The 10,238-nt window shown below is 40.5% G+C and overlaps 1 protein-coding gene across 4 annotated transcripts in view; it reads left to right on the top strand.

The window, feature by feature from the left end:
- The window catches only part of LOC144980894 (uncharacterized), a 114,530-nt gene extending 104,519 nt beyond the window's left edge, over positions 1 to 10,011 (top strand). For 3 of the 4 annotated variants that reach the window (XM_078928797.1, XM_078928796.1, XM_078928798.1), the window contains exons 3-4: positions 6,257 to 6,446; positions 7,524 to 9,979. In XM_078928797.1, coding sequence (XP_078784923.1) covers positions 6,257 to 6,446; positions 7,524 to 7,918 — 585 coding nt within the window. In that variant the 3' untranslated portion in view covers positions 7,919 to 9,979. Of the gene's footprint in view, positions 1 to 6,256; positions 6,447 to 7,523 lie in introns of all 4 variants that reach the window. The other variant, XM_078928795.1, reaches the window with a different exon arrangement.
- The last annotated feature ends 227 nt before the right edge of the window (positions 10,012 to 10,238 follow it).

The raw sequence follows: 10,238 nt of genomic DNA, 5'->3' as shown, positions 1-10,238 counted from the left end.
AAATTAAAACAAAAAAATTATCTGCCATCCATCCACCTACGCTCAATTTTCTCATCTCTCTGACCCCCCCCCCCCCCACCCCCACCCCCACTCCCACCTCTTGCAAATCTAGAAAGGTCGTAGTGCCGCGCTGAAGACCGGCCTGGACCGCGGTCCGACGGTCTTTTAGCTGTGAACCGAAGACCGGTCCCAGAGGGGAAGACCGGCGCCGGTCCTCACTTCTTATCACCTTTCAACTAGTGCGGGGCGGTCCTTGCAAGGACCACGGTCCTACGGTCTCGCGCCATAGCCTACTACTTCCCCAGCGATTCGTTGCTTCGGTTGCCTATCTTCCACCAATCACCACCCATCCCACTTAATTAATCGCACCCACCCCCCTTTGCCATACACTAAACGACACAGACGACCATACAGGCAGACGACCACCAACCTCCACTCCGCAAACCGCCCTTTCGTGTGTGAGATGGGGGGAACAGGAGGCGCACGCCTTGGACGATTCCATTATACGGGGTAAATTTCAAAATTTACTACACCATAATGATCGCAATGACAATGATCTATGGTGAAGGCATGACCCTCTTCTCTAATGGGTTATTGTTTGAAATGTATGTGACTACAAAAGATGTGTGTGTTTGTGTGTGTGTGTGTGTGTGTGTGTGTGTGTGTGTGTGTCGAACCTAGCAAGTAGCAAATCCGATTTTTTGTTTTCTTTTGTCCATCTCTTGTCACCACTCCTTTCTATCGCAGTGTTGTCATTTAAAATAATACAATAATATTAAAATTTCGTTTGGTGTTTTTACTAATCAAATAATATGAGTTTCATTAGTTTCTTCCTTCCAAAAAACCCAGTTATAACGTCTGAATTTTAAAAAAGTCCAATAGAATATTTGGGGACCCCGATAGCTCAGTTGATAGAGCACTCTCTTTATACGCAAAGGGCCAGAGATCGATCCCGGGTGCAGTCGATTTTTTTCTGAATCCCTGTCTACTCAGCAATGAATGGGTAGCTGAGTTTGTTAGATCTGGTGAAAAGTCACCATCGACCCCTCTTATCACCTCATCCACCCCCTCTTATTATAACTTCACGTCTCTCTCTTACTCTTCAATGCTCGCTGCCCTCTAATGTGTGTGTGTGTGTGGGGGGGGGGGGGGGGGGGGGGAGGGGGGGGGGTAGGAGTTGCGTGTGTGTATCAACGCCACGAACAACTCGATCAACGCCTTGGGCGATGCCATTATCTCCGTTAATGGGGATAAATTTCAAATTTTATTAAATTATCGAAGTAACAATGAAGTACGGTGAGCAAATAAAGAAGGCATCACCCCTCTTCTCTAATTAGGTTACAATTTGAAATGAGTGTGACTACTCCGTGTGTTTTACTCCTGTAGGCCACGGTTTTCATCGTGTAGCGGTCTTTAACGGTTCAAGAATGAACGATCCCACGCTCTCAAAGGTCAAACCGGTTCGAATTTCCAACAGTCTCTCAGGAATGTTCAATGTCGAAAAGGACCGGTCCTTGCGGTCTTCATTTCCCAAGGACCGTAGGACCGTGGTCCTTAAGCTTGCCAAGGACCGCCCCGCACTAGTATCCTCCCGAATCATTGCCATTGTCCTTCATTGGTTGACAGTAATACGATATTTATCTCTCGCTATTTATATATATATATAGTTAAAATGACTTGTTCAAATATACAATACAAATACTAGTCCATAAATATTGAAATGAATAAACAAACAAATAGATAAAAAGTCAATAAATACATTTATCAAAAGGTCAGTCATAACATGATATATTCCATCTGACTCTTATTAAAATATTTACTTTTTAAAAAGAAAATAAATAATTAAGTTTATAAATAAAGAGATAAATGCATAATTAAATAAATTTATTAAAAGGCAATTCATAGTTTGAAATACAATCTATATCACTTTTATTTAACATTTTAAAAATGAATATTATATAGCTAAGTCAATATATAATTAGATTTTTGAAAAAAAAAATATGTATAAATAAATGAATAAGTGATTGTAATAATATATCTCTCTATTTTCGTCCTTCAGTTGATTAAGTTTGCTGTTGTTATTGTCTAAACTAGGAAATCTTTGCCCTCGCTATTTAACCAGTTTCACTGCTGTACTCTGAGATGACAGCTATTTAAAAATTTGGCCAGAAAACTCGTCCTTCAAATATCCATCGATTTAAGTGACCTTCATATTGACAAAAAACAAAATAAAAACAAAAAACTAAAAAAAAAAAAAACCTGTCAAATTTGAGGCTTGATGGAAGACCTCGTGAAGTCTTAGGTTTGAGAGTTTTTGCCAAACTGAGGGTAATTTAAATCGATCGATATAATTTGAAGGACGAGTTTTCTGGGAAAATTTTAAAAATGTCTTTCTAGTATATGACAGTTAACTGGTGAAATAAACCGTTGCGTTACCATAAATATTATGTCACAGACGGCCGGCCATTGTAAATGTATATATGATATCGTATATATGATAGTCAATAACATGATGATGTGATGGGTTTTATAATCTATTTACTGTCTGATTTTAGTTTAATTTAATCGGCCCTCGCTTTTCTCTCTGTCCCTTCTGTTCCTTCTCTCTCTCTCTCTCTCTCTCTCTCTCTCTCTCTCTCTCTCTCTCTCTCTCTCTCTCTCTCTCTCTCTCTCTCAATTTCTCTCTTCCTCCCCCTTTCTCCAATATTCTACCAGTGATAATGTTTCATGTATTCAATCATTGAGTTCTCTTTCCTGAAATAGGTTTAAACTGAAACGTAACCCCCCCCCCCACCCCTTTTGCACCACCCATATTGTTTTTAAGTGTGTAATATATAAAAATGAATTAGAACAGCTTCTGTAAAACAAAACAAAAGATAAACGCTTATCATGGATTGTTTCGGGTTCAAAATCCATTCATTTTATAAAAATAAAATAAAATAAAATTCCCTTTATCCATCCCATAGGGGTAATTTTTATCAAGGGTCTTTTCCAAGGGAAGACTGGAATAACCCAGGCATCAGCCGCAGAGTAGCGCCGTAAGTTGAGCTAGGGCGAGGTGACTTGCTCAAGGCCACACAGCGCAGCGGCGGGTGATCGAAATCGGTACCTTTATGGTTACGAAGCAAAGACCGTAGCGCTGATCCACGCTGCTCACCATTCATTCCCTGCCACCCACGTCCGTCCATCCATCCATCCATCCATCCATCCATCCATCCATCCATCCATCCATCCATCCATCCATCCATCCATCCATCCATCCATCCATTCATTCCCTGCCACCCACGTCCGTCCATCCATCCATCCATCCATCCATCCATCCATCCATCCATCCATCCATCCATCCATCCATCCATCCATCCATCCATCCATCCATCCATCCATCCATCCATCCATCCATTCCCTGCCACCCACGTTCGTCCATCCATCCATCCATCCATCCATCCATCCATCCATCCATCCATCCATCCATCCATCCATTCCCTGCCACCCACGTTCGTCCATCCATCCATCCATCCATCCATCCATCCATCCATCCATCCATCCATCCATCCATTCCCTGCCACCCACGTTCGTCCATCCATCCATCCATCCATCCATCCATCCATCCATCCATCCATCCATCCATCCATCCATCCATTCCCTGCCACCCACGTTCGTCCATCCATCCATCCATCCATCCATCCATCCATCCATCCATTCATTCCCTGCCACCCACGTCCGTCCATCCATCCATCCATCCATCCATCCATCCATCCATTCATTCCCTGCCACCCACGTCCGTCCATCCATCCATCCATCCATCCATCCATCCATCCATTCCCTGCCACCCACGTCCGTCCGTCCATCCATCCATCCATCCATCCATCCATCCATTCCCTGCCACCCACGTCCGTCCGTCCATCCATCCATCCATCCATCCATCCATCCATCCATCCATCCATCCATCCATCCATCCATCCATCCATTCCCTGCCACCCACGTCCGTCCATCCATCCATCCATCCATCCATCCATCCATCCATCCATCCATCCATCCATCCATCCATTCATCCATCCATCCATCCATCCATCCATCCATCCATCCATCCATTCCCTGCCACCCACGTTCGTCCATCCATCCATCCATCCATCCATCCATCCATCCATCCATCCATCCATCCATCCATTCATCCATCCATCCATCCATCCATCCATCCATCCATCCATCCATCCATCCATCCATCCATCCATCCATTCCCTGCCACCCACGTTCGTCCATCCATCCATCCATCCATCCATCCATCCATCCATCCATCCATTCCCTGCCACCCACGTTCGTCCGTCCATCCATCCATCCATCCATCCATCCATCCATCCATCCATCCATTCCCTGCCACCCACGTTCGTCCATCCATCCATCCATCCATCCATCCATCCATCCATCCATTCATTCACTCACCCTTGCCTACTCATTCACTTTTCCAAAACGAGGCAAGGCAGACAGTTTTTAATCTTTACTAATTTTTTCCTCAATGAACTCAAAAAATATCGCCGTGTCATTTCCAAGGATACTGTCAATTAAATGAAAAGTAGCACAAACAAAGGCGGTCCGCCGGTCCTCACCACCGCCCACATCGTTTAGTTTTGTTTTCAACTTTCGAGTCCGGAGATAACGAGTCGGCTTATTACGATGTTTGTTTCACAGTCCGTGCTGAGATCATAAATTATTTTTTCCCCTGTCAATTACTGGTGACAATTTTGGATATCATTCTACTTTTCTTTTTTTTTTTTAACCCACTCTTATTTTACCTTCCGCCCCCGCCTATCTCTCTCTCTCTCTCTCTCTCTCTCTCTCTCTCTCTCTCTCTCTCTCTCTCTCTCTCTCTCTCTTTTTTTTTTTTTTTCCCTATCTGTCTTTCTCTTTCACACACAAAAAATATCTATCCTTTCTTACTCTCTCTCTCTCTCTCTCTCTCTCTCTCTCTCTCTCTCTCTCTCTCTCTCTCTCTCTCTCTCTCTCTCCCCCCCCCCCCCCCCCCCCCCCCCCCCCCCCCCCCCCCCACACACACACAAACACTTTTCGCTTTCCACACACAGCCAGCCACACAAAATGCATCTCCACTTCCCCATAATATCTTTACTTACTCATTTCATTTTCTGGCAAAATTTGTCGTTATTAAGGAATTTTTAAATAACCATTGTAATCCAAATTTTATTTGAGATCTTTTTCGACCCGGGAGTGAGATCTGATGCAGTGTTTAATAAGGAAAGTTGATGATGACGACCATACACTTGTGACATTGGGAGCTTAGGATTTGGGAACGAGGAAGGAAGTTAGATTTAAACAGTTGACTCCGTACTCTGGAAAAGTTTGAATTTAAAAAATTGACCAGAAAACTCGTCCTTCAAATATCGATTGATTTGAATGACCCTCCTCGTGGCAAAGAAACGTATAGCTTACCAGAACGTGCTAACCATTTCTCTGCCGTCTATCTTTATTTTTAAAAAAGTAATGAATTTTTTATTTTAATTGTTTTTGTTGTTGGCTGAAGAAGGGGTTTGAGCATGAAACGTGCTGTGTTTGGTATTTTGTTCTTTTTTAAAGCTGTTATATCATTCATTTTTGTTTATTACTTGTCGCGATATAAAGCGACAACTACCAAAAGAAAGTGAAGATTGAATTGTGTTTGAGTAGTACAGCCAATGAGATATTATTTGTTTCCTGGAACACGAATACTAACAACTCACAGTTCACTCTCTTCTTTTGGTGATCGTATTCTATTGGGAGTTTTTATATAGCGCAATATCCACTCGTAATCTCAAAGTGCTTTACAAGGGGTCCCAGGCCAACAGCAACACTGAGGACATATAGGACGAGACATGACGCCTGTTAGGCGACTACATTTTTTCCCCCGGACAGAACTACCCTGTTAACGGCCTGGTACTCATTTTACACCTGAGTAAGATGAGAGAATGTGAGTGAAGAATCTTTTCAAAGGATTCAACTACGCGCCGAGCGAGGCTCGATCCCAGGACCTTCCGATCTGAAAGCGAGAATCATACCGCTAGACCACATAGCCGCAATGCCAGTTTTAGTTAAAATTCGGCTTATGAGGTAACAAAGGCTTGCACTGCAATCTAACCCTTCTACTCTATACAAAAAAAAATAAATAAAAATCGGTGCCTTTTGCAGCTATACATCTTTCATCTTTTCTTAATAATTCCATGTCGTCGAGCTGGCTTTGTACTTATTGTATATAATTTTGTTTCCACAGCTTGTCCTCTCCGATGAATACATCAAGAGGAAGTTAGAACACATCAGCTCCCAATTATCGGGTTGTGGGGAAGGAGGGAAGATCCACCCCGGAGATCCACGGTTCGCCAACACAGAGCAGGCGATGATGACCAGCGCTGCTCACCTGATGCTTAATGTCAAACAAACCAAGGAAAATCAGCTAAGAAATGGTGAGCAAAAAATATTTATGGTGTGCGTTTAAGTCAAATACTCACAAGTTCTGGCCGCCAGATCAACCGTACCGACACACAAAATTATGTATAACATTAAACGTGTTGAAGTCGGATTGAGAAAGTTTATTGAGAGGTTTCCACCTATCTGTTAGTGCTAAAACAGTATAACAAAGAGCTGAATGGCGTCGAAATCTTCAGTCATTCTCTACGAGGATTGTTATGGGTTTTTGCACTATTCACTTTGACGCAATGCAGCATTTGAGAGCTGTTGTGTTGTGCGTCACGCTACGCGATTTATTATTATTATTATGGCAAGGAGCATACGGTATAATATTATTGTGACCCGCGTCGTCCGCGAGGCATTGCTCTTTACTCTTGCACCTTTGCGAGATAAGCAAGTCACTTCGCATGCAAGATGTTAGGGTCAGGAAGGTCGCACATTAAGGCATTGCAAGCAGATATAATTAATTAAAATTAAACACGTTAATTTTATACTTATATTATATTAAGACATTGCCACATTTTCTTTTAGCAATAATATTAATAATAATAATAATAATAATAATAATAATAATAATAATAATAATAATAATAATAATAATAATAATAATAATAATAATAATAATAATAGTAATAACATTGTTATTTCAGTTTACTTTTTGAATTTACACATTTTTCATAGTCGAGTTTTAGATATAAAGGGCCATGATGCGGCTATGTGGTCTTGTGGTATGACACTCGCTTTCGGATCGGAAGGTCCTGGGCTCGGAGCCTAATTGAGTCACTGGAAAAGACTATTTACTCACATTCTCTCACCGTACTCAGGTGTAAGATGAGTACCTGGCCGTTAACAGCCATGTCTCTGTCGGAAAAATACTGTATTATCGCCTAGCAAGCGTCATGTCTCGTTCTTTATGTTACGTGTTGCTGTTGATCAGGGACCCTTTGTAAAGCGCTTTGAGCAAGTGTAGTGGGTACCACAAGAACACAGCCAGACAGAAATATAAAATAAAGAAATAAAACAGTTTTCTTTTCACATTATGCATCTTTTATTATCTCATTTCTTCCTTTCAGCTGAAAGGCCTTTAGCTTGGATTACCTCTGACCCTAAAAAACGCTCTTTCGTACGGAACGACCTGACCTACACCAAAGGTCGAATCGTCGTCCAATCAACGGGCGTGTACCACCTGTACAGTCACATGACACTCAGCTCTGTCGGCAACGTGGACTTCCAAAACAAACACGTTGTCCATTCCATATCCAAATTCTACAAAGACCGTCACAGGAGAGACAAAATGGAGACACTACTCATCACACAAGTTAGTATCGGAGAAGACGACCTCAAAACGACAAATCTGGAAGGTTCTTTCGAATTGGAGGACGGTGATGAACTAGCAGTGTACATTAGTCATCCCTCTTTGCTAAGTGGGGATCTGACGGCCAATGTGTTCGGCCTTTTCCGATTGTAATGATGAATATTTTGAACGGTGAACTGACTGAATTTAGATTGGATGAATAGGTATGTAGGTCCATTTATTGTTATTGTTATAATGGTTGATACAATTATGATTATGATTGTTATCATTATCGTCATCATATATCATCATCATCATCATCATCATCATCATCATCATCATCATCATAGCCGTCGACCGAGTCTGTCATGTCATCAATTTCAAATAAGAAAAAAAAATATCTAAAGTGAAAATGTTGTTTTGAAAATGATTTCGAATAAGTATTGTTGTTATTATAATAATATTATTATAATTGATTTTGATGTTGTTAATTATTTCATTAATGTCGATAAAAGTTCTGTTGTTGATAAAGACGATACTGTTATTGCTTTTGATAATGAAATTGAAATTATGACAATGATTGTGATTATATACATAATATTTTTGAATTATGATTGATATAATGCTAATATTTTTGCATATTATGCACAATGTTATGATGAATATTTATAAACACGAAACGTTAATCTATCTAAAGTACGATGGCTATTCTGGTCAAAGCATTTTCATTGATAAAATATCATACTTTCTCTATAAATTGTATGAGTTTGACGTAATTCCACTGTCTTTTGATCTTCTTGTAGACAGTCAGTGAGCTGATGACTTCTAACAAAACTATTTCGTACGGACCACATGCGATTAAATTATACATACGCCTGTTTGTTATTGTTTTGGAAGGAATTTCAATGGACATTTTACTATCATATCAAGTCTTAGAGTGTTAGAGAATATAGAAGGACTGATCATCAGTCTGACAGTCTCTCAAGGACATCAATTTTAGTTGAGTGACGTAAAACACAAGTCATCAAAAGATAAGCTTCATTGATGGAAATAAGAGAAAAAAAAGACATTGTCTTGAATACTAAACTGCTGGTGAATGCTTGATAGTGATAGACGAGACACTTACTTTTCGCAAGTCGCAACGTTAGCCGTAACTCGAATAATAACACCTGGTCTTATCGTAACTATTTTTATAAGGTATTTAGTATATGTCGGAAGTGCTTGTGACGACGTTTTTACAACTCTAACGTTCCATCAACACGACATTGTTTTATGAAAAGATGCTGTGTAAACGAATACACGTCACAAGGGGATTCTTCCATATTCTAACCAATCATGTGATGTTTACGTGATACGGCTTACGGTGTAACGTTGCGCAATGTGTCTACTATGTCTATTTTTGTTTGTGTTGATTTGTTGGGTGATCACTCTCTGTGTCAACTGCTTGCGAGAATGCTGCTGCTGCTGTTGCTGTTGCCCGGATGTTATTTAACATTGTACCGTGACGATTCCTTCCAAAATATTATTTTACAAAGCTATTAACCCTCTTACATGTCTTGTAAAAATACAGACAGAGCTGCCAACAGTCTTAGTTAAGTCATAGTTGTAAGATTCAAGTTGGGCAAAGATGTTCGGATTTAAACAACGCGGAACTTTTAAAATATATTTTTAAAAATTTAAGTCGACAGTAAAAGTTCGAATCTTAATGATTAGGGCATGGCCTTTGCATTGTACCCCAGAGGTACTAAGTTCAATAACCAACTGCGCTGGATGGCCTTTAGCACATTTCACTTGGCCTTTGCTCACTTTACGGCGCTGCACTGCGGCTCACGCCCGGGTTATTCCAGTCTTCCCCTATAATAGACCCTAAAGATAAATTTCCCTTAGGGGATAAATAAAAGAAATTTTAAGTCAGATAAGTTGGCAGCAACAATGCACATGTATGCAATCTATAGATAAATTATATTAATGTCTATAAATAGATTCCGAATTCGAGCTCATCTGTCTGTCTGTATGTCTGTATGTCTAGACAGGGACTGTTTATTTTATGAAGTCCTTGATATCGATACCAGTTCCATTCTTGTCACCCTGACCTGGTCTCAGGCATCGCTGTTTTGGGTTTGTTTCTTTTCTTCTGTCTGTGCTCTTCAAATCGAAGAGCGATTTCGCTTCATGCTAGTGGCACACCCTTTTTTCTTTCCGGTCAGAAAGGTGTTACATTAAAATATGTGAAAAGAGAGAGAGAGAGAGAGAGAGAGAGAGAGAGAGAGAGAGAGAGAGAGAGAGAGAGAGAGAGAGAGAGAGAGAGAGAGGGAGAGAGAGAGAGAGAGGGGGGGCAATTGTTTAAGATATATTATTATAGAAGGAACGAAATTGATGTCATTCAATTCAGTTCTTTGTTATTGTTTTTAGACAGACATTTTAATGATTAGTTCTCATTTAATTATATCAAAACGTTCAATGTTTTACACAATTTTGCGTGTTGGTACGTCCG

Source organism: Berghia stephanieae, chromosome 10, assembly GCF_034508935.2.
Source record: "Berghia stephanieae isolate SIO BIC M18660-M18661 chromosome 10, UCSD_Bste_1.3, whole genome shotgun sequence".
NCBI lineage: Eukaryota > Metazoa > Mollusca > Gastropoda > Nudibranchia > Aeolidiidae > Berghia > Berghia stephanieae.
The sequence above is the reverse complement of the archived record's forward strand: the minus strand, read 5'-3'. Positions and strand labels throughout refer to the sequence as shown.